Source organism: Grus americana, chromosome 1 (genome assembly GCF_028858705.1).
Source record: "Grus americana isolate bGruAme1 chromosome 1, bGruAme1.mat, whole genome shotgun sequence".
Lineage (NCBI taxonomy): Eukaryota > Metazoa > Chordata > Aves > Gruiformes > Gruidae > Grus > Grus americana.
Genome location: NC_072852.1, coordinates 73,871,533 through 73,891,614, shown reverse-complemented (window position 1 = coordinate 73,891,614; position 20,082 = coordinate 73,871,533). Strand labels below are relative to the sequence as shown.

The following is a 20,082-nucleotide window of genomic DNA, read 5'->3' as shown; positions in this document are numbered from 1 at the left end:
TAGGGCAACAATCATTAAACTGTCAAAAAGGCAATTTTCCTGATTCTTATAATCCTGTTAAGCTCTCAGGAGATGCATTTAAGATTTTTTTTGGCCATTACTTTCTTAAGATCCTTTCTTAAGGCTCTTTCCCTTTATTCATTCTATTGTATTTTTCTCCCCAAGCAGTGAATAGTGCAAGTTAACAGTGTGCAAAATCACCTGAATCTTCAAGAATCCCAATGCTTTTTATGTCAAGACACCAAGTGCTGCAATACATTCAATCTTTTTTTTCCATGGAGGAGGATCTGGGGGGAGTTGGAGAACCCATCCTTGGAGTACTCTCTCCCACAGTGTGGTCTGCAGCACAAAATATTACCAGCACCCTCAACCTCTTCTAGGCCTCTGAGTGATAAGACCCCCTACATAACATCTCACCTGGCCCACAGACCCCTTTGGCTTATCTTGCCCCAAAGTCCTGCTCCAGCACTTTGTGGTGCTGATCAAGCAGCACCAGCAGGAAGGAAACCAGACACTCAGAAGAACCCACACAAAGAAAGCAGAGCAAGGCCAGGTGACTGATACCAGGAGGACTCATTAAGTATCGCTTGCCTGCTACTTTAATATTACACATTAAAAAATTATCACAGTTCTACCATTGTATCACCTATAACCTTTGTAAACAGCAATTTATTTCTTTCCTTTGTCAATGGACACCAGCGTTAAGCATGTATTACAGATTGGCATTAACACCCATCCAGATCTCTGCTGTTTGTACTGCCAATACAAAGGGCAATTTTTAGTTATGGTTGTGTTTTGCTTGCTTTGTTTATCAACGTGCTCTCAAGCACCTTCTGACGCTGCTGCCTAATAAATCCATTAAACTGGAAGGAAAACCAGTAAATGCAGTGACAAAAAGGATAAGGGACATAAAGAAAGAAACAGATGTGGCACACAGTCTATTGAGTACAGCTATTTGGCCCCTTTTGCTTAAAGTAAAAATGACAAAGACGTAGTTCCAACCCTGCAAACTCTCCATGTTGCAGCAGTACAGTACGTACAAGATATATGTGCCCAGGGTACTCTGGTAAGAAACAGGAAAAAACAGATTGCCCTGCCTATGGTAGGCAGAAGGGAGCGGTGGGGGAACCAGTTGGATACTGTTCAGTTTCTGGGCTTCTATAGCAACACTAAGCCTACAAACAGCCGTTGTTTCGACCAGATGCCCTGTTTGAATAGCCCGTCATCTGAAAAGTGCTTGCTGATTCCAACATAACTTCTTCCAGAGTGAAGCTTTACCCAGCCCACGCAAAGAAGATACGTTGTGACCTCCTGAAACTAAAATTCACCATTTGATCAAAACAGATCTTGTCAATTATGAGCTTGGTCAAATTATAAGTGACGTGCTGGCCAGTGTCAAGTTTAACCAATGCTGTAGCGAGACATTCTGGTGCCTGTAGCCAAGATGTCAGTTTAATGCTTATTCTCCTCAGCCTTTGCAATAGCCTCAAGTGGATTTGGAGCTGACAGCAGCCTCTGGCCGGAGCTGTTACTTTCATTACCACATTCCTACCTTTCTTACCCTAGAGAGCTGTCTTGGATAGGTGCAGATGGCAAGTGCACATTTTGTCCTACTCTTTCCATCAAGTTTTGCCAATGCCTTCCCAAATGATCCTTGGCTGCAGTTATTTTCACTGCACTGAAACTACTAGACCATGAGCAGTAGGTTGAGCAGCCATAACGGGTGTAATTCATGTGACATGCCCAAACTTTTTCTTGGCCCATGTTGGGCCAAGCATTTCTATCACTTACTTGAGTAAAGACAGAACTGACAGCCTCAGCTGTAAAATAGCTTACAAGTTACCTCACTATAACAGCAAGTTTCAGCAGAGATCCTCAAGACATTAACATCCGCTCAGTAAGACTGACTGTAATTTATTCTGATGAGATAAGTAACCTCCCTGACTTCTAGTCAAGGTGACTTCTTCAAGATCACAAAGCAAGTGCAATTATTATTTTTTATTACTTATGCCGCGTTTGTAAGCATATCCTAGGAAAGATCAGGGCCTTCTGATGCAATAAGACACAGAAATGTAGGCAAAATTGAATTAACTTGTTTTGCCTTTGCACTCGTGAACAGTAAAATGTGGTTGCAGTAGCAGAGCAGATGTTGAGGAGACAGATTACAAAGAGCATGAGTAATTAGTACAAAGGGGAAAGGTAACAAAGCATAGCCGAGGGAGCTGGAGAGAATGAGTCTGGGACTAGACAGAATGGGTTTGAAAAAGGCTCCAGGGATGAGGATGTTGTTTTCCTGCTGTTCAGTCCTTATGGCTGTGGCACCCTCATCATTGCTTTAGGGCCCTCCCAAGCACACACATCTCTATCCCAGGAAGCCATTATTTCTGCTGGAGTAGCTACTTTCACAACACCTTCTGCCTGGCCTCCTGAACCTGAGGCTCCTCCTATATGACAGGCTAAGGAGGAGAGGTTTGCACTGCCAAGGAGAAGCAGTCGTGGGCAACTAGGTTGAGGATACTAACTAGGCTGAAGAAAGTGGCTTGTAAATTCACCTTTGGAAGCTGAAACCCTCTCTTCTCTTGAAGAATTTTTTATTGGTCTTGCAGGCAATAAGCCAAGTACCACCTTCCTCCTGCAACTCATTCATCTCCATCGCTTTCCAGATGTCGAGTTGCAGGTGGCAGAGGATTGCCTCCACTTTCTTGCTGATCTGAGTAGTGATCTTAGCTGGCTGGAGAAGCTCACCCATTAGGTATTCCAGCCCAGCAGCATCATATAGCAGGGTTCAGGCTACTATATGTTGCACATAATTGCTCCTGTAGAGCAGCTACCACAAGCAGCCCACAGGGAATTGCAACCTGATCCAGGAAGAGCCTTTACCACATGAGCCTGCTTTCTGTAGGCAGACATCATGAATCATGCTTAACAGCTACCATGGTAGCTATTTTTTACACCAAAAAAAAGGCTTGTGCCAGACTATTGCCAAACTCAGAGAGAAATCAGGGATGACATGCCAACTCCTCCATCAATGACATCAGAGCAGACAGCAGCAGTGCTAGGCTATGCAACTAGAAAGTAGAAAAAGGTTATGGAGGCTGTGCGCGGTGTTAGGGCAACAGGTACTTTTCTCCTTCATTGGGACAAAACAAGCAATCACCTGTTCTGCCTATTCCTAAACCCTGTCTTAGAAATAGAAATGCTGAATACTGCTTCAGTAGATGAAACCAACTGCAACCTCTTCTAGCAGGTGTTATTTTTGTCTAGTTTGTCTGACTTACTACTTCTCAGGTCCATCCACTAATCACTAGCTGACACCACAGCAGCACGTACTTGAGTAAAAACGAGGAGATTTGTGTCCTACACGCCTTGGGTAAACCAAAGTCTGTGGTTTTGTTTCTTTTTCCATCCCCACCATCTTTGGAAAAGACCGATAGTTTTCCCGAGCAGGGACAATTGCTTTCTGCATAGCACTAAGCCCTGTATGGCTCCGATCACAGTAATAAAGTCTACAGTAGAAACAATATGAACAATAAGAATTCTATCAACTCAAAAGAGAATAGAACAGAGTTAAATAAATTCTTAGAAATCTATTACTAGCTTGTAAGTATAAAAAGTAATATTAATGTAAGCTATCCTATAATCCCTTTACCATCATTACTACTTTAAATTTTCAGTAGAGCCTGAGGCTTGAGAATGGAAAGTGTGCCAAGATATAATAAGATCTGAGCAGGAAGAAAGCCCTCATCTTCCTATTATAAAAAAATAAAGAGAAACGAAATATAACAAAATATCTTCTGCAACCCCAGGGAAAATACCCAGAAATCTTTCAACATAAAGCTTCCCTGAGACTTCATCTGAGAACGTGTTAGCACACGTAATTGGACTGCGGCCTGTAATCGTTGCATCAGGTTGACTGTACACTGGGAACTAAGACACAGAACAAATGAGAAAGCAAAAGGGAGTCAAGGCTCTGAATCAGTTGTGAGTCAATCATGGAAGTAACAGAAAATATGGCTGGAAGGACTTTGTCTAATCCATCCTCTGCAAGACATCTATCTAAACTATTCATAACAGATATTTATCAAATATTTGTCAAACCAAAGAATGAGCTTCTGCTACACTCTGCAAGCAATGGAAAGAAAATGAGAAGAGTATAACCTATTGTTGGCTTCTTTAACCTTTTTCCTGACCTGATGGATGTTCCAACTCTGATGCAGGAATGCTTGATTTGGAGCAGTCAACAGGGAAGTAAACCTGCTCTGACAAGAAAACAGATAAGTGGTTGGAATCGACATAAACTTCTTGCTTTAGAGAATGAAAAGGGCACCAAGGGCAGCAGCACAGCTGAAAATACAGTCCCCAAAACACAGCAGAAATGAAATAAAGATGCTGGAAAGCTACAGTCCAGCTAGACTGTAGAGAAAGCATTGAAGAAACCAATCTTGCCCTACAAAACACTCAAGCACATGGATAATGCATAATAGCATTGATTCCAATGTCACTAACTACATTTTAAGAGTTTTTCCATATGTTGCTGAAATGGTGCCCTGCACCAACTCCCACTGATTTGATCTAAAGCCCATTTCTATTAATCAAGACCCCTTCCTCCAGTTTTGTAGGAATTTGGATTGTAAGGGAGGCAAAATTACCTAAATCTTTATAGCCTCACCCATTTCTACTGCTTCAGGAAAACTAAATGGAATAGTAATGGTTTGGTGGTGGGGTTTTTTTGTCCCTTACTCATTAATCTGTTCTCCACTAACACAAGCTTCATTTCTAGAGTTATGAAAGATGAAGGAATGGAGTTCCTACAGATTCTAAGGAAACCTTCTACCTGATACTTAGGAAATCTTAAGGAAAATATCTATTTGATTTTAATCTCCTCTACTCCAGCTAATGGTATTTTCAGATCTATGAAAAACAGTCATCTAGTATCTCATCTATCAAAGAATTATATAAAATATTTCAAATATGACAACCTCTTTAAAATATAAACCATCAAGATGCTGACAAGATTATTAAACATAGGAACAGAAACTGAACACATTATTGCATTTTGATCCTATAAACTATTTCTGTTTGCTAACAGCTATTCCAGTTAACTAAGTGGGGCAATCAGAAAGTGTGAATAGGGAGGAAGTATGAGCAGGCTTTAATGCACTGAAAAACACTGCTGTAGCTTACTGTTACTGCTGGTCACGTTAGCTATATAAAAATCCTCTTTGGCCATGCAACTGCACTTCATGTCTGCAATGTAGATATACTTGGTCTTTTGATTAGAAAGAAGCAATTCCATATAGAACGATAAGGGATATCCCAGACTGCAGTTCTTTAATAACCCAATTCCTTGCACAGAAAGTCCTCTCATAGACTCATACTCAAACATTTCCATAAATACAAAACTATGACCATTCTTCACTAGTGGAACACATTAACTAATTACACTATTCATATTATTCACTATTAGTATATTCTGCTGCTTCTCAAAAGATCTGACAGCTTGGTTAATGCAATTCCTGATGCTGTGCTGCTCCTTGCCTCACAACCACTGTATTTCTGCATTGTAGCATAAACACAAATGTTCCGTTTTTAGAAAGAGTTTGCCTGGGAGAAGGTTTGAGCCTAACACAAGCTGAGGGCTCACACTGGCCTGTGACACAAAACTAAAATAGAGAGAGATCTCTGACATTTCACTGATACCATATTTTTGTACAGCGACAGTCTTTGGATGCTCAAATAATGAAAAGAAAACTTATAAATTTGGTCTGCAAAAATTTAAGACACTACTGTCTCCTGGTTTGGAAAACATAATTTCTATTTCACACAAAGAAAGTGAAACAAAAAAAAGAGATTTTACATCTAAGCTTTTCATAAAAACTAGCCATATTGAAGGAAGAAATTAATTGCAAACCTAAATTTCAGACAAACAAGCTGGAAACATTTCACCTAAGTAGTCTGGCCAGTCACAAACACGTTATGTGGAATAGCCGAGAATAGAATCATAATCTCACATGTCCAAGTCCTGAGCAGTTGCAATTAAATCTTCTTACCCTGATTTTAATAAGCTTGCAGACATGTAGGGAAGTGGATTCATGGAACGAAGGCATTCAGAATTATAATTTCATATGAAATTTCAAACACTTTGGGGAATATAAAATGCTTTCATGGTATAGTATCTTATGTAGAGGTTACAAGAATAATTTCAAATGTTCAGTTAACCACACTTGCCTTTTTCTCTTATCCCATCTCCCCCTCACACTGGTAGACAGAAGGTAAACTTACAAATTGCCATAAATGTCAATGTTTGACGTGACACTGAAACTGCCACATTTTGCCAGTTCATTCCATTCAGTAATTTCCTAGAAATGGGGACTAAGTACAGGATTAAGATAAAACTCTTCCAGCTCTCTGGGCTATTAGTCCATGAGAGTTAGGATATAGAGATAATTTCAAAAGCAAGCAGAAAGGCCAACAGAATCCTATGGGGAAAAAAAAAAAAAAAGAATAAATTCTCTTCCTAAACTGTAATTCCTACTCATGTGTGTTCAGCACAGAAAACATTTAATATCAAATCTGGGGACTTGATATCACAATGACATTAAAATTTAGGAATTCTTGGAAATAGGTAGGGACACCATGAATTTTGCTTTGGAGTCAGATAGTTTCCTTTAGGAATAATTGGCTGATATTAAAGCCCTACATTTTAAAAGCAATTCTTCACCTTGGGAAAAATAAATCCAGAAAATTATACAAGCCAAATGGAACTTCCAAAATTCTCGTACAATTTCTGTGCTTTTGCAGACACCATTTATATCTTAAGCTCCTAGTTAAAAAGAAGATAAAGCATCCCTTTCTTTGTGCTATAAATCAACGCAGCCAAACTGTCCCTTGGCTGTTTTACTAACATCTTCCTCTTATCTTAGCTAAAAGCTCCTATTATTTGCTGAAGACAAGTAGCTTTATTTGCAAATCCTACAGCTTCAGATAATGGGACAATCAGTTCCTCTACTACAGATTAGAAAACCTATTTGCTAAAAGCCTGCAACTAGTTGAAGGACATTACCCACCTGAAGAGTTACACAGAACTACTTGCCACCAAGCTAAAACTGAATAGAGCTGCCACAGACCTGAAATGCCACAGTATAAATGGGTTCCAAACAGCACGAGAAACTTATTTGCAGACTGCTGGGAAATCATCCTCTAGTGTATCATGGACGAATCATGGTGAATTATTTTTGCTGCACTAAGAACTTTTCATTGGTCAGTAGCATTTCTTGGCTACTACAACCCTGAAGCAGTGGCACTACTGCTACTACTCTGTGACAGCAAGCTTGATTTAGAAACATTGATGTGCCAGGGAGAGCCATCAGCAATACTAAGCTGCATTAGTATAACCTCCACCTGTGCGTGCAACTTGCATGGTCTCCTTCAGGAAAGTCACTTTCTCCTAGCAACCAACTACCACTGAAACATTCATTAACCATTATTGGGCTTCGTTTCTTCCCTCTCTCGTCAAAACAGGGCACTTAACTGCAAGCGCACTGTGTGTTGATCATCACTGTGACCTACACCCATACTTTCCTAATAACTGGAATGAAAGTAGCAGATATGTAAGTCAGTCTTGCTGAGCTATTATGAGTAATATTCATATGACTTTGTGCAATGCCTGTAAGGATGCAGAATGCCATAGAAATCCCTTGGCACTCAGTCTTCTCTGTCCTGTAGCTGGTTTCCCTCTTGACAGGTGAAGATGAGGGAATGTCTTTGTAAATCACCTGAAGTAATTCTGCAGCATATACATACCCTGCTAGCAGGAATAATCCTCAACAATTTTTTTTTTTTATTCAACACATGACAACAAGCAAAAAATTTTCTTGCCGTCAATAAAAAGCTAAGTGAATGGATTCAGCTGAAATCAAGATAAAATCAGAATGACCTTTTCTACAGCAATGCCCAGTCTACAAACGCTAAATACTGTTATAACAATGACAGAATTGGCCTGTAGCTTGGCATCCTGATCTAACAGTGGTTAAAGCTGTGTACTTCCATGGAAATTATATAGAGATGACCTACCAGATGGTAACTGACACAGTTTTAGCTTAGGAGGTTCAGATTAGACATCAGGAAAAAAAAAAAAAAAAAAGAGAGTAGTACAGCACTGCACTCAACAGACAAAGGCACAACTGACCTGGTCCAGTACAGTGGGAGGATGGACTAGATGGCCTATGGTTCTAAAACACAAAATATTTGGAGGTGCTTTCTTGTGTAATGTTAAAAACATACACACAGACACATATACATAAATATCTCCAATTGTTTGCCTTTCTTTTACTGCTTCAAGACAGTTTATATAAAAGCAGCTTTCCTATATACACATTTTGGGGAGCTACTGCTCAACACAGCATCAAGATATTGGTAAATTTCTGTAATAAGTTTTTCCCCATACAACTTAACATAAAGGAAATGTTCTAGCTGATCAATCACAATTTTAAATGGGGTCTAATATAGAATTTAAAATGGAAATGCAAGGCATTTTCCTAACACTCCCCTCAACCCTAAAACCACAGAGGAATCAATAGCTGCAACACAACAAAAAGCCTCACTGATTGCCCATCTGCTTTGGCAGGTAAATAATTTATTGATGTCGGTAGAAAATGAGAAATTGAGAACAAGGTGGAGAGGAAGAGATATGAAAACATATAAACCATGTAAACTGCTTTCTATTTGTTAGCTGTGTACATAATGTGGTAACTACAATGCATATATGTCCTCATTCCAAAAACATTTCAGTGTTCCTTTGATCTACATGCTCTGAGCATGTCAGAAACTTTCCCTACTGAAAATGAAAACACAAGAGAAGTGCTACGTACTTCCAAAACTCTTCAAAGAGTGGAACTTTCACCATGTAACTCTAATGTTGTGCCAATGTGATACAGTCAATTAGTTCAGATTTTAAAAAGATGTTTCAAAAAAATTAGACTGTTCCGTATTTTACAGGTTTTTAATCTGTGCCTTGGAGGGGAAGGAAGAAAATTTGGAGAAGAAACAATTTTCTTTAAAAGAACAGAGTTGGAGAATTGTTTATTCTTTATCTCTATCAGCAACGTTTTCACATATAAAATAGTTTTCTAAAATTAAGCTTAAAACTGTCTAATATCTCAAAATGGATTGGTCTCTCTCCCAATTCCCAGAATAAGGAATCCTATATCCCACTGTATTTAGCAGGAATTATAGATGCACTTGACTTTCATTAGTATAAACAGAGTAATGAATCATAGTAATGTAGTTTCATTAATGTAAACATAGAAAATGCAATAATTAGTCACATTTTGCTTTGAAAGACTGTTTTGGAAATAGCTGTGTCTTTCTCTACAGAAAAAAGGAATTTTTCCAACTCTTTCTAACATACACTATATAAGAAGAAATGCTGCATACTGCAATAACATCTAACCTACATCTTAAATACGTAGATTACTCCTGTAGTACTACCTTATTTCTAATTTTAGTGTTTCCAGGGTAAGATATAGACCTGTGCTTTATCTTTAATGCTATTGCATTGTCAAGAACATGAAACAAGGCAGAGAATCGGAGTCAGCACAGTGTTTTGCACAGAGCCGACCAAGGTCACAGTCATTTCATGCAAAGGCTACATGTTTTAAAACACACAACTAAAGGTCCTATTACAAGGAACAACATTTGTGTGAAGAGACCTACAAGAACAAGATCAATGTCTGTAAAACTTTCATTGGCAATCTCTCAATCTGAACCACAAATGCATGCATTGGAAATAAATTTTCAGTTGCTTCATACTTCATGCAAAGGTAAAATACACTACAGCTTTAGATTCTGTGGGAAAACCGTCAGAGATTTCAGTTGTTTATTTGTTTATTACACTTACAGCATGGAAATAATCTTTATATTCTAATTTGTACAATATCTAGCACAATGTCAGCTGGTTCACAACTTGGGCTCTAAAACATTATAGCAATGCAAGAAACAAATACTAAACCATATATCATTACAGAAAATGCACTATATCCAGCATCTCACACAGCCAGATGTGAGCTAGCTTCAAACTGGAAGCCATGCAAACATATTAGCTATAAATTGTATTCAGTCTAGCAAGTCCAAGATCTCAACAGGGATTCTTAGTTTGAGCACAGCACTGCACCAACCTGCCCATAGAGCTTCCAGTCTGCCGTGGGCTCACATCCCACTGGCCTGGAGCCTGGGAATGTTGGGTCTGTCTGCAGAAGACTCTGCGGGAACACTCACAGTTATTTAATGTGAGGAGCCATTCAGATACAGAAGCTCCACTTAAACTTTTTTCATTCCACTACCGCATGTCTTCATATTAGCAAGTCAATCCAGATCCGCTTGTAAACTACAGCTACTTTATTCTGCTTTGGTGTAGCAGACTCCCTAGTAGTCAGTATTCCCTAGAAGGTCTGCACCATTTTGGTACAGTAAATAGGCTGATAAAAATTAAAACAAAAGAACTGAACTTTGTGCCATTGGGATGCCCAATCAGTTTCAGATCATTAAAACACAGAGAAACATAATAGGAATAGGTAATACCTTCTTAAAGTGTTCCATGTATCAGTCTCTCAAAAAAGAAAATGTATTCCATGACAAAAGGTTACATAAAAACTAAAATCATCTTTCAGGATATGGATTGATAACATGAGGGAAAGAAAAGGCAATCATAGATGGCTTTAGTTTCTTAAGACCTATTATTATGAATTCAAAGTCAGAGCTAATACACACATTAAAAGAAACCAAATTAGAGTCAAGTATGGAAATAGACCGCTACATTATCCAAACCTTCGCTCTGTCTTGTGACAGTACAATAAGCAGAATGGATGCATTAAAGAAATTACCAGATTTTTAATCATAAAATGTCTTAGACATAACTGTGTGCTATTTCATGGTATTACTGAATGCAAAAAGACACGTATAAGAGCAAAACCAGATATGCGCATTTCTTGATTCAACATTCCAAAATGCATTCAGTGGTACAGAGGATGACTGCACTTTCAATTACTGGTTTCATATGCCCCTCCTACAAATCCAATGCTGACAATACATAAAAACTGCAAGTATAACTTCTTAGGTTATGGTCACAAACCTCAGCCAGTTATTTAAATAAGTAAATAAGTATGTGCAAACAACTGTTGGGGAAGGGAAGAAGATTTTACTCTAGTGAAAGAAACTGCGTAGATAAATCCTGGAAATCTGACATTTTTCACAATACAGGAAACTCTAGCATAATCACTATTTCCTTAGATGTTTCTTATCACTGGTCATGTGTCAATTCTAAATGCAATACATTAAGTACCTTGTAAATCACAGAGGTGTCAGGATGAGATTTTTAACGGCAGAAGTGAGTCAAATTAAGGTAGTTCAGTAGTAGTTAAAATGAACAAAGTGCTAATTCTGACCTACTGACTTAAGAGAAGCCCACGAGAATCAAAAACAGCGAGCAGCTAGCAGAGGGGCTCACTGCTTGCCAGAAGCTGTAGGTAGCATGCATTCCATCGCTCCCTCTCAGTGTATAGGCACTCTCCGAGTTCACTCTTCCAAGTCAGGCAGAAATTGCAGTAAAATTCAAAGTTTACCCCACCTAAAAAGCACAGCACTATGTTCTAAAATGAAATGTCTTCAGAGGGCTAATCTGGCATTCAAATGTTGGGCATCATCCACTTTAAACAATATGTTTTATGTAAGCATAAACCAAAACCATATTCTGTTTTCTACATTCCCACAATCTTGGATTACTTAGGTTACTGGCACAAAATTGCAGCTTTCTTCAGTGCAGTCAGACCCATGGGTCAACTTGATTCCTTTGAAATATTATTAGCTATAGTTTCTGAAATTGTAACTGTCTTCCACAGAATTGTTTGTGAAGTTCCCCAGAAGGAATCTAGGCTATTTTATTTATAATTGGTGTTATTTTTGCCTTCATTTATAAAGGTTTTCTTCTTAATTTGACAATCAAGTTAAAGAGACTGCAAATAATTATTATAATGCATGACACTGCAATCAGTGCCTGTATTCTCATCATTACTTTCATACACACACCCCCCACAGTACAATATTGTCTAAAAAACTGTACCCCTTCCTGGTGACTGCAGCTAATCTTCAGAAACAGAGCCATAAGGCAGGAATGGACTTACAATTTAGACTTCAGCCTGAGCCAGCTGTTTTTTCTAGTAACATTCCCATTATGACCATCTGTCCCCCTTGCTAATATATTTTTCCCCCTCACACAGTCTCTCCACTATAATGAGTTGCCATTCTGGCTGTCATACAAGTATCGATGGAAACGAAACTGGATCAAATCCAACTTTGTGCCACCCAATATTTGGTGCTTTGGCAAGGCATCTACTTGACTGCCGGTATAATTAAATCTGCCTTAAGTTTGCTTTAGTTTATACCCAGTTCACCTACAGTCCAAACACTATTAAAGTTTGTTGCCACTCAGTCTATCTTCCTTCTGGACTATGTCAACAAGTGGAAGGAAACCATACAGTACAGTTACACAAGACTCTCCTCTCCGTAAAGTAATTTTTGTTTTTAAATGCACTAGCACACTCTACTGAACGAATCTACTGAGATCTTGTCTATTTATTAAAGGTGAATTCACAAAACAACTCCGCACTCCATGCTTGTGAATTCTTGGGGTTTCAAAATTGGTTGCATGCCTGGTTTTGTCAACATTTTCCAAATCAAACTTTCTGGCTGAAAAGTCATCCTAAATCTTTCTTGGGCAGAATTGCCAGAGACATAATGTAGAGAAATGAGGAAGAGAACTGGGAAGGGTTGAGAATGGGGAAAAAGAAATTAAACGGCATGTTGCTACATGGCAAAATTCTGTAGTCATGAATTCTCAAGAAATCTTTGCTGTTTTCAATGAGATCAGCATCAGAATAAATCTTATCGAGGAGTCTAACACATATTCTGTAGCATTTATTTTCCATATCTGGTAACTAAAAGGGAAATAACTATGTAAGCATAATTCAGAAGACTGCCCAGTAGTGACACTGCCCAAAAAATCAGGAAGAACATGACAGTTACAAAGTGTATCATTATAATTTCTTCTCATGAACTGCTGAGAACAGTCAGCAATAACAGGAAGGGAACTGCTGAAAAAGCACAACTGAGGTCACCTTTTTCTGGGTACTACTTTTAAACATCTGCAAAACATAGATGAGGCTTTTTAAAGATTGTAAATCAGGGAAAAAAAAGGGGAGAAAGAATTACAGATGTGTGACATAAGGAATAAAGACCAAAGAAGAATAAAGGAGAGGCAGAAAAAAAAAAGGGGGAATGAGGACAGAAGGTAGAATCCAAAGGAGCGCATGCTGATGGGCTTTACATTTCCAACAGAAAATTAAAAGTTGACATCTGTGTCCTTACAGCGTTTAAAGTGAGCTCCTAGTTAGTAGCACTGCATTCACGAAGGAGGTAGAGGAAAAGAGTGATATCTTAACTGAGCTCAGTTCTAAGCATAAGATTAAAGAAAGAAAAGAAAAAACAAAAAAAAAAGAAAAAAGAAGGATTCAATTTCATGTCAGATCCTGGCAGCTGCTCAGCATTCCTTATTATCATAGTCCTGTTTGCTTGTTGAGTGCTGATAATGTGCCAGAGCTGTGGTGTGCTTTGGAGTCCTTCTGAGATCCTTAGCTCTGCAACTTTGAGACCAGATGGAAAAACCTACTTTTGAACACCATTCATAATGCCAAAGTTTAACAAATAATAGAGTTTTTCATAGACTTTGTTTGGAAAAAACCTTAATGGGGGGATTCAAGCTTTATTTCTATTGCTGTTGAAGCATCTAAGAGTTTAAAAAAAAAAATCACCTACATAATTTTAATTTTTGCTTAATGACTACTAACCTTTTAGCTACTACCTGAAATTACAATAAATTAAAGTTCTTCTTGTAACATTTTTCATTTCTACATTGAAAACATTTTCAGCAAATGCAACTTACAGAATTATTTACGGAATTATGACATTCAAGTGTGTCAGTAGCTATGAATGCCTGCACAACAATCACTGCCATGTTACAGATGTTGTCTGGCACCATCTACTGAAACGCTTCAGACGTTCATCTTCGAACAAACAACATACCTTGAAAGATTCAGTCACATGCTTTGCTGTTTCTCCTGAACATCCTCCAGCCGTGCACTCATTCTGACAGCCCTAGAAGAAATAAAACCAGATTAAATTAAATTCAATGCTCATTGCAGAAAAGTTGATACACATTCAGTTAATTCCTTTTAGGGACAGGTTGTATTGAATGATCACTCAGACTTCGCCGTCAGTAAATATATTACCAAGACCTTTTTGGCAGTTTCTTAGCACAACTTTCCACCTTCTAGGTTTTTAGTTTTATTTCAGTTGCATTATTTCGTGCAACTGTTTTTCAGGACTTTATAGAAGAGACAACTTCTTAGATTAGATTATCGCTCTGAGGTGCAGAAGGGTATGGACAACATCGTAAGTCTTTCATTCAAAGCTGAATAAATAAATTGTGGTTTTACGCAATTCCATTAGATCCCAGTTTCCCTACTAAAACATCCACCTAACAGATTTGCTTTTTCTCAGAGCAGTCTGACTAGCCAGAATAGAAGAAAAAGGGAAAGAACAGTTTTTGTTAAATTCTTCATTAACTGAAAACAGTGATAAGGAATGCCCACCTATATCTATCTATCTAGTCAGAGTATTTTGAATTATCTACTCTTGAACTTAAGGGTTCAGCAACAGAAGGATAACACAAACAGGTGCAAGCCATCTACCTAAAAGCAAGATCCTCAGTTTCCACAGCATCAGGCTAGCATCTTTGTGGACCTTCCTGCACGAGCTAGACCTTCCTTGCCAGTGGCCAGTAAATGCATATTACACCCAACAGCGTGGGGCTGAGGAGACAAATACAGCCTTGGCAGCACTTCTTGTGTCTGAGTAGCCTTTAAGAAAGAGCTGGAAAGGTGAAGTGGGGCAGAGGTTTGGGAGAGGGAGGAAGATGCCAGGAGCAAGACTGTCTGGGGCATGGGCCATGAAGGGGATGGCTGGGAGAATGGCTCAAAGAAAGCACAACTGGCAAGATGGGGGGGATGGCAGAAGGGACAGCTAGCTGCTGAGACAGGGCCAGGGATGGGTGGGGATGGGGAAACAGTCAGGCTGGTCAGAGGGGCTGTCTAATGGGGTGAAGAAAAGACAGAGGCACCAAGGGATGTTGTTGCCAAGTCTGACAGGCAAGGGGCTTTCAACCCTACAAGGGAAAAGCCCTAGCAGGAGCCTGCACTGCCTGCTTGCCACTTGGTGGCTGCCTCTCGCCCTGCCACCCCTCAGCTTTGTTGCATCTGGAGTAGGAAATCCCAGCACAGGTGGGAAAGCCCCAGATCAAAAGTATAATCTCCTGAAGGAAAGAGGTGCACAGGAAACCCGTCACTGTCAGCCTGTGAGATCCCTGCCCCAAGCTCTTAACCAGGGAGTGGCCCTCACCCTATGAGGAGGCCTGCACGTAGGGTGGATGGCAGTGCCAGGGAGACACCAGCACCACAGTCCCGCAGCAGTCACCATCCTGTGCAGACAGGACTGGGACCACATGGCTCATGGGCTGTGACGCATGACATGCACAAGGCAAATAACATCATTTTTTCCCCTTTTTGCAGATCTTGGGGTAGATGAAAAAAATAAAAGCAGTATCTTCGGTGGGCCTTTAACAGATAGCAGGCTTGCTACTAACAAAAGAAAAAGTAAACTCCCAGCCACAGCAGATCTCACTTCCTCTCCCCTCCCCCCAGGGAGGCCATAACATCCCTCCTGCCTTTTCTTTCCATCAGCTTTAACCCTTCTGTTCCTCTTTTTTTTTTTTTTCTTCTAACCCTCTACAGTGAGACAGGCAATCACGGCTACAGGCTCCTTCCTATCAACTAAAGAAGGATCTGCTGAGAGAAATCACAAATCCTTTTACAATGTACCAATATGTTTCACCTTAAAAAAATTATTAAAAATATGTTTTATTTGCCTTAAAGCTTAAGGTTTTTTACTGCAGAAAGACAAGTCTTTTTGGTAGAGTTCAATGGTGTTCAGTGTCAGACCCTAGCAGGACTAAAGCATTACCTAAACTGAGGGACAGTCTGAACTAAGCACTGTATAAGAGGTCCTTGCTTTACCTGTAATTCTTCAAATACTTCCAAATTCAGTAGTAAAATCCCAGAAGGCCTCCATGACACCATCAGTTTATGATAGTGAAGTATTCTGTAGACGAATTAAGCCAACTCATTTTTCTTTGCACTGCAGTGAATTAGTGTGGAGAGCATGCTGGTTACCAGCTAACAGGATGGTAACCACCAGCTGCAGAGCAAGAATTTCCCAAGCAGCTCCAGCTCCATTGCTGGCTATCATCTAATCTCGAGCATGCAAAGGTAGATTTGCTAATAATAATTATTGGTGACAGCAAATACTGATAAATTCTCCACCTTTTCCTTCAGTTTTTTCCCATCTCTGCTTCAAAGTTGCCCTAAAGCAAGCGTTGGCATCAACACAGAGAGGACTGAAGCTCGATATAGTTTAATATTCTCTTTCAAGATCTTTAGAAAGATACAAAACTTGTATGTGAATTTCAGGTGTGGACCACCTACAGGAACAGCCCCTAGGGGCTCGATCGTGTTGCCGTTCAGATCAAGGCTCCCACTGAACCCAATGAAGTCAACAGCCCATTTTTTGGGTATATGCCATGGGGCCAATCCTGTTCTCCATGAAGTCATTATGTATTACAGATTTAACTCATATTAAAGCAAGTAGCTAACTGCCTTTGTTAACCGCACTGAGATTGAGTTAATCCCTCAGCACTAGAAAGACGTACCACAATTACTTTCTAATTGATGGAGTCATATTTTAATGGCTCCACGGCTTTTAAATCTGAAACTTGTTGTTAAATGCAATAGGGAAAATTACTCCCTGGTTTAGTGCCAACATTGCCAAGGGAGATATGCCAAGCATAAATTTGTCTTTTGTGTTTAATAGCATGGTAGATTTAAAACTGCATCCGTTAAAACACTGATGTTATCCTAAAGGTATGTTTGAGCCACTGGGTCAATGTTTCCTCCAAAGTCACTCAAGTCTGTATCAAGTTGCTATGCAATTACACAAGCATGACTATTTCTTATGTTGTGGTGTAGAGCTAACAACATTTTCTTTATGGTATATGTAACTGCTTTTTCTAAATAGGAAATAGGATGGTATTTCACAGTTTTCCTTCAAAAATACTGAAATTACACATTGATTTTATCATTACTGTAAAGCCTGCATGAGGAAAAAAAAAAGGTAAAGCATTACACTAGATTAAATTTTGTTGAAAAATGGGGTTTATATGTCATTGTATCACTGACAAACACTACTAAAATAAAGACCTGGTGATGCGTAATTCTGTCTTTACTTTTATAGAACATGTCAATGCTATAATAATTATTGCAAGTCATTTAGCATTTATAACAGTAATCACAATACACTCAGTTGGATATAGTGCTACCTCACAGTAGTACTTACTTCCAATCTAACTCTTATATAAAGAAGATGTAAGCCTTAGGGTGGTTAGTCTCCTCCCAACACGTGAAGGACCATAGCGCCTGTAACACTTAGCAGCACTTCTGGAAATTTTATACTTAATAGTTGTCACCTGCACTTCTGCTAGGCCTTTCCAAATCTGGACATTCAACTCCTGCATTTGGTTCTCAGACTACATTAGACATATGTATTTTCAACATGCCTCTTGGCTTTCCATGCTGTCTTTGGCACACCTCCTCTGACTGCAATTCTGTTATGGGCATGACACTCTGTAGCCAAAGTATTGACCTGCAAGAGTACCCAACCAACTTCACCATTACCATTTTGCCATGCCTCTAGTTATGCTCATCTTTTAGGGTATCCTCCTGCATCTCACAGCTTCTTCAAAACAGAGAATCTACTTCTTTCATGCAGTCAGATCACTTGTTCGCCAGCTGAAAGGACCTTCTGCTACAAAAATAGGCCCATCTCCTGCCTGAACTCCCTAGACTTCCCAGACTACATGAGTCTGCCCTAGTTTTTCCTGTGCCCTCACACTTGGTGGCTTTTGAGACCCAGTGGTAGCGCCAACGTCTTTGTTCTTGTTTGAGATTTTCTGTTCTATAAACTGCAATTCTACCAGATCCTTTGTCAAACTGCTGTTCTTAGGTTTTAGCTACCCCACTATCCCATAGGCTCATCCCCAGTTATGAAATAGGAACTGAAGATTATCAGAAGGTTCATCACTGTAAAGTTAAGCTGCAAACTGCACTTCTTTAACCTATGGTGTATGACATTATTTAATAAAAAAATTGGCACCAGTTCTCAAAAAAAAATTTCGCAGTTACCTCTATATGCCATGTACTTTGTCATCCTTTTTCAAAGAAATCTATTTCTTTAATCAGTCCTGCATTCACTTAATTTTCCCTGTTGTTTGATAACTCTTCTCACCACTGGGGAACAGAAAACTTACCCTAGTGGAAGGTAGGAGTAAAGAAATATATTGCAAATAATTTCTACAGAGTTCACACTTTCAGCTAGGAAATCATATTGACTACTTTTCAAAACAACTCAAGATCTGCAGTTTCACAAACTCCTTAATTGTCTTTTTGGTTTCATCAGTGCATGCTTACCCAAGTCAGCCCACAGACAGCTCTGATGTCTCCCCTCAGAGTGAGAATTTCATCAACAGCACCAGTGCCCTGGTTAGAGTACTACCAGTGACAGTGAACATCAGAAAACCCAGTTTCATGCTCACGAAAGAATTGTAGACAGTACTTTGTTGGCAGGCATTGGCTATTCATGGAGAATGAGAACCTAAAGAAGCAAATAAGCCAGAGATACACAGCTATGGCTGCATATAATTCCTTCTACTGACGCAACTCCATCTCCTGCTGTGCAGAGAAACTTAAAACCAAGACTATGTTGTAGCAGTCATCAGGTCCCAGTAAAGATGGAGTGGGAGTTTCCTATCAGTCAGAAGTCACATGAAAAACAGTTTTCAATGAAGAAAGTCCTTTCTGAGACATTTCTCCAAGCCAAACCAGTGTCTTACTGCTTTTCCCGTGCTTGGTAGCTACTAAGTGTCTAAGAAATATTTCATGCTCTAATTTACACTGGGAGGATAATGAAATTCAAATACTTATCAGATTCCAGGAATCTAGCAGATCAATAAATTCAACACATGACTTATACTATCGTACTGCCTACAGGGGAGCCAAATCAGGTGTGTGATGACAGGTACTTCGGCACCATACAAATCAGAGTTGTCTTTCCATTCCAGGTATAAAATAGAGTCCAATGTTTGTGCCACATATTCTGTGTATTGATAGTGTCATATAAAACACTTCCATGACTTCAAAACAGTTTTCATCTGCCCCTAGGGAATGTTAATACAATTTGGCAGCCACGTCACATAAAAGATGAATTTGCAGAAAACAAACAAACAAACAATAATGATGTTTATAGATTAAAAAAAAAATCCACCCGCTGTCAGACTGAGAGCAAAATTCTGAATATTGCTGTAGGGCCGAGTCGTATAATACTATTTTTAATATCAACTAAAAAGATATTTACTTAATGACATTTATGAAAGACTTCCAGAGCTCAGGAAGCTCATTTATGGAATCTAACAGCCACACACGTTTACCTCAGCTGTCATGGGAGGAGTTCCACATTATAAAAAAAAAATGTTAATACTGTCTTTATATTGTATGTATGTGAAAGTGAACATACACATATGTGTGTGTAACGATGCAAGTGTCACCAAGTATGTTCACTGGGCTGGCTCACTTACATGATAATATGGCATGCATTATCCACACAACTTCTTTTAAATCTACTCTTTTCAAAATCAAGACAGAAAGAGTGCAAGAATAATTCTTAAATTGTATTTCTAACCACTTATCAAGCCAAAGAGAGATCTTTGAGGTATCTTTGTTAGGTTGAAGCACTCTCCATGTATTGGCTTGACAGTCTTCAAAAATGAATTCAAACACGTACAGCACAAATCCCAGAGCAGCTCCAATG

The 20,082-nt window shown here is 39.2% G+C and overlaps 1 protein-coding gene across 2 annotated transcripts in view; it reads right to left on the bottom strand.

The window, feature by feature from the left end:
• The window catches only part of BCAT1 (branched chain amino acid transaminase 1), a 69,145-nt gene that overhangs the window by 35,026 nt on the left and 14,037 nt on the right, over positions 1–20,082 (bottom strand). For both annotated transcript variants that reach the window (XM_054803419.1, XM_054803498.1), the window contains exon 2: positions 14,134–14,205. In XM_054803419.1, coding sequence (XP_054659394.1) covers positions 14,134–14,205 — 72 coding nt within the window. The remainder of the gene's footprint in view (positions 1–14,133; positions 14,206–20,082) is intronic.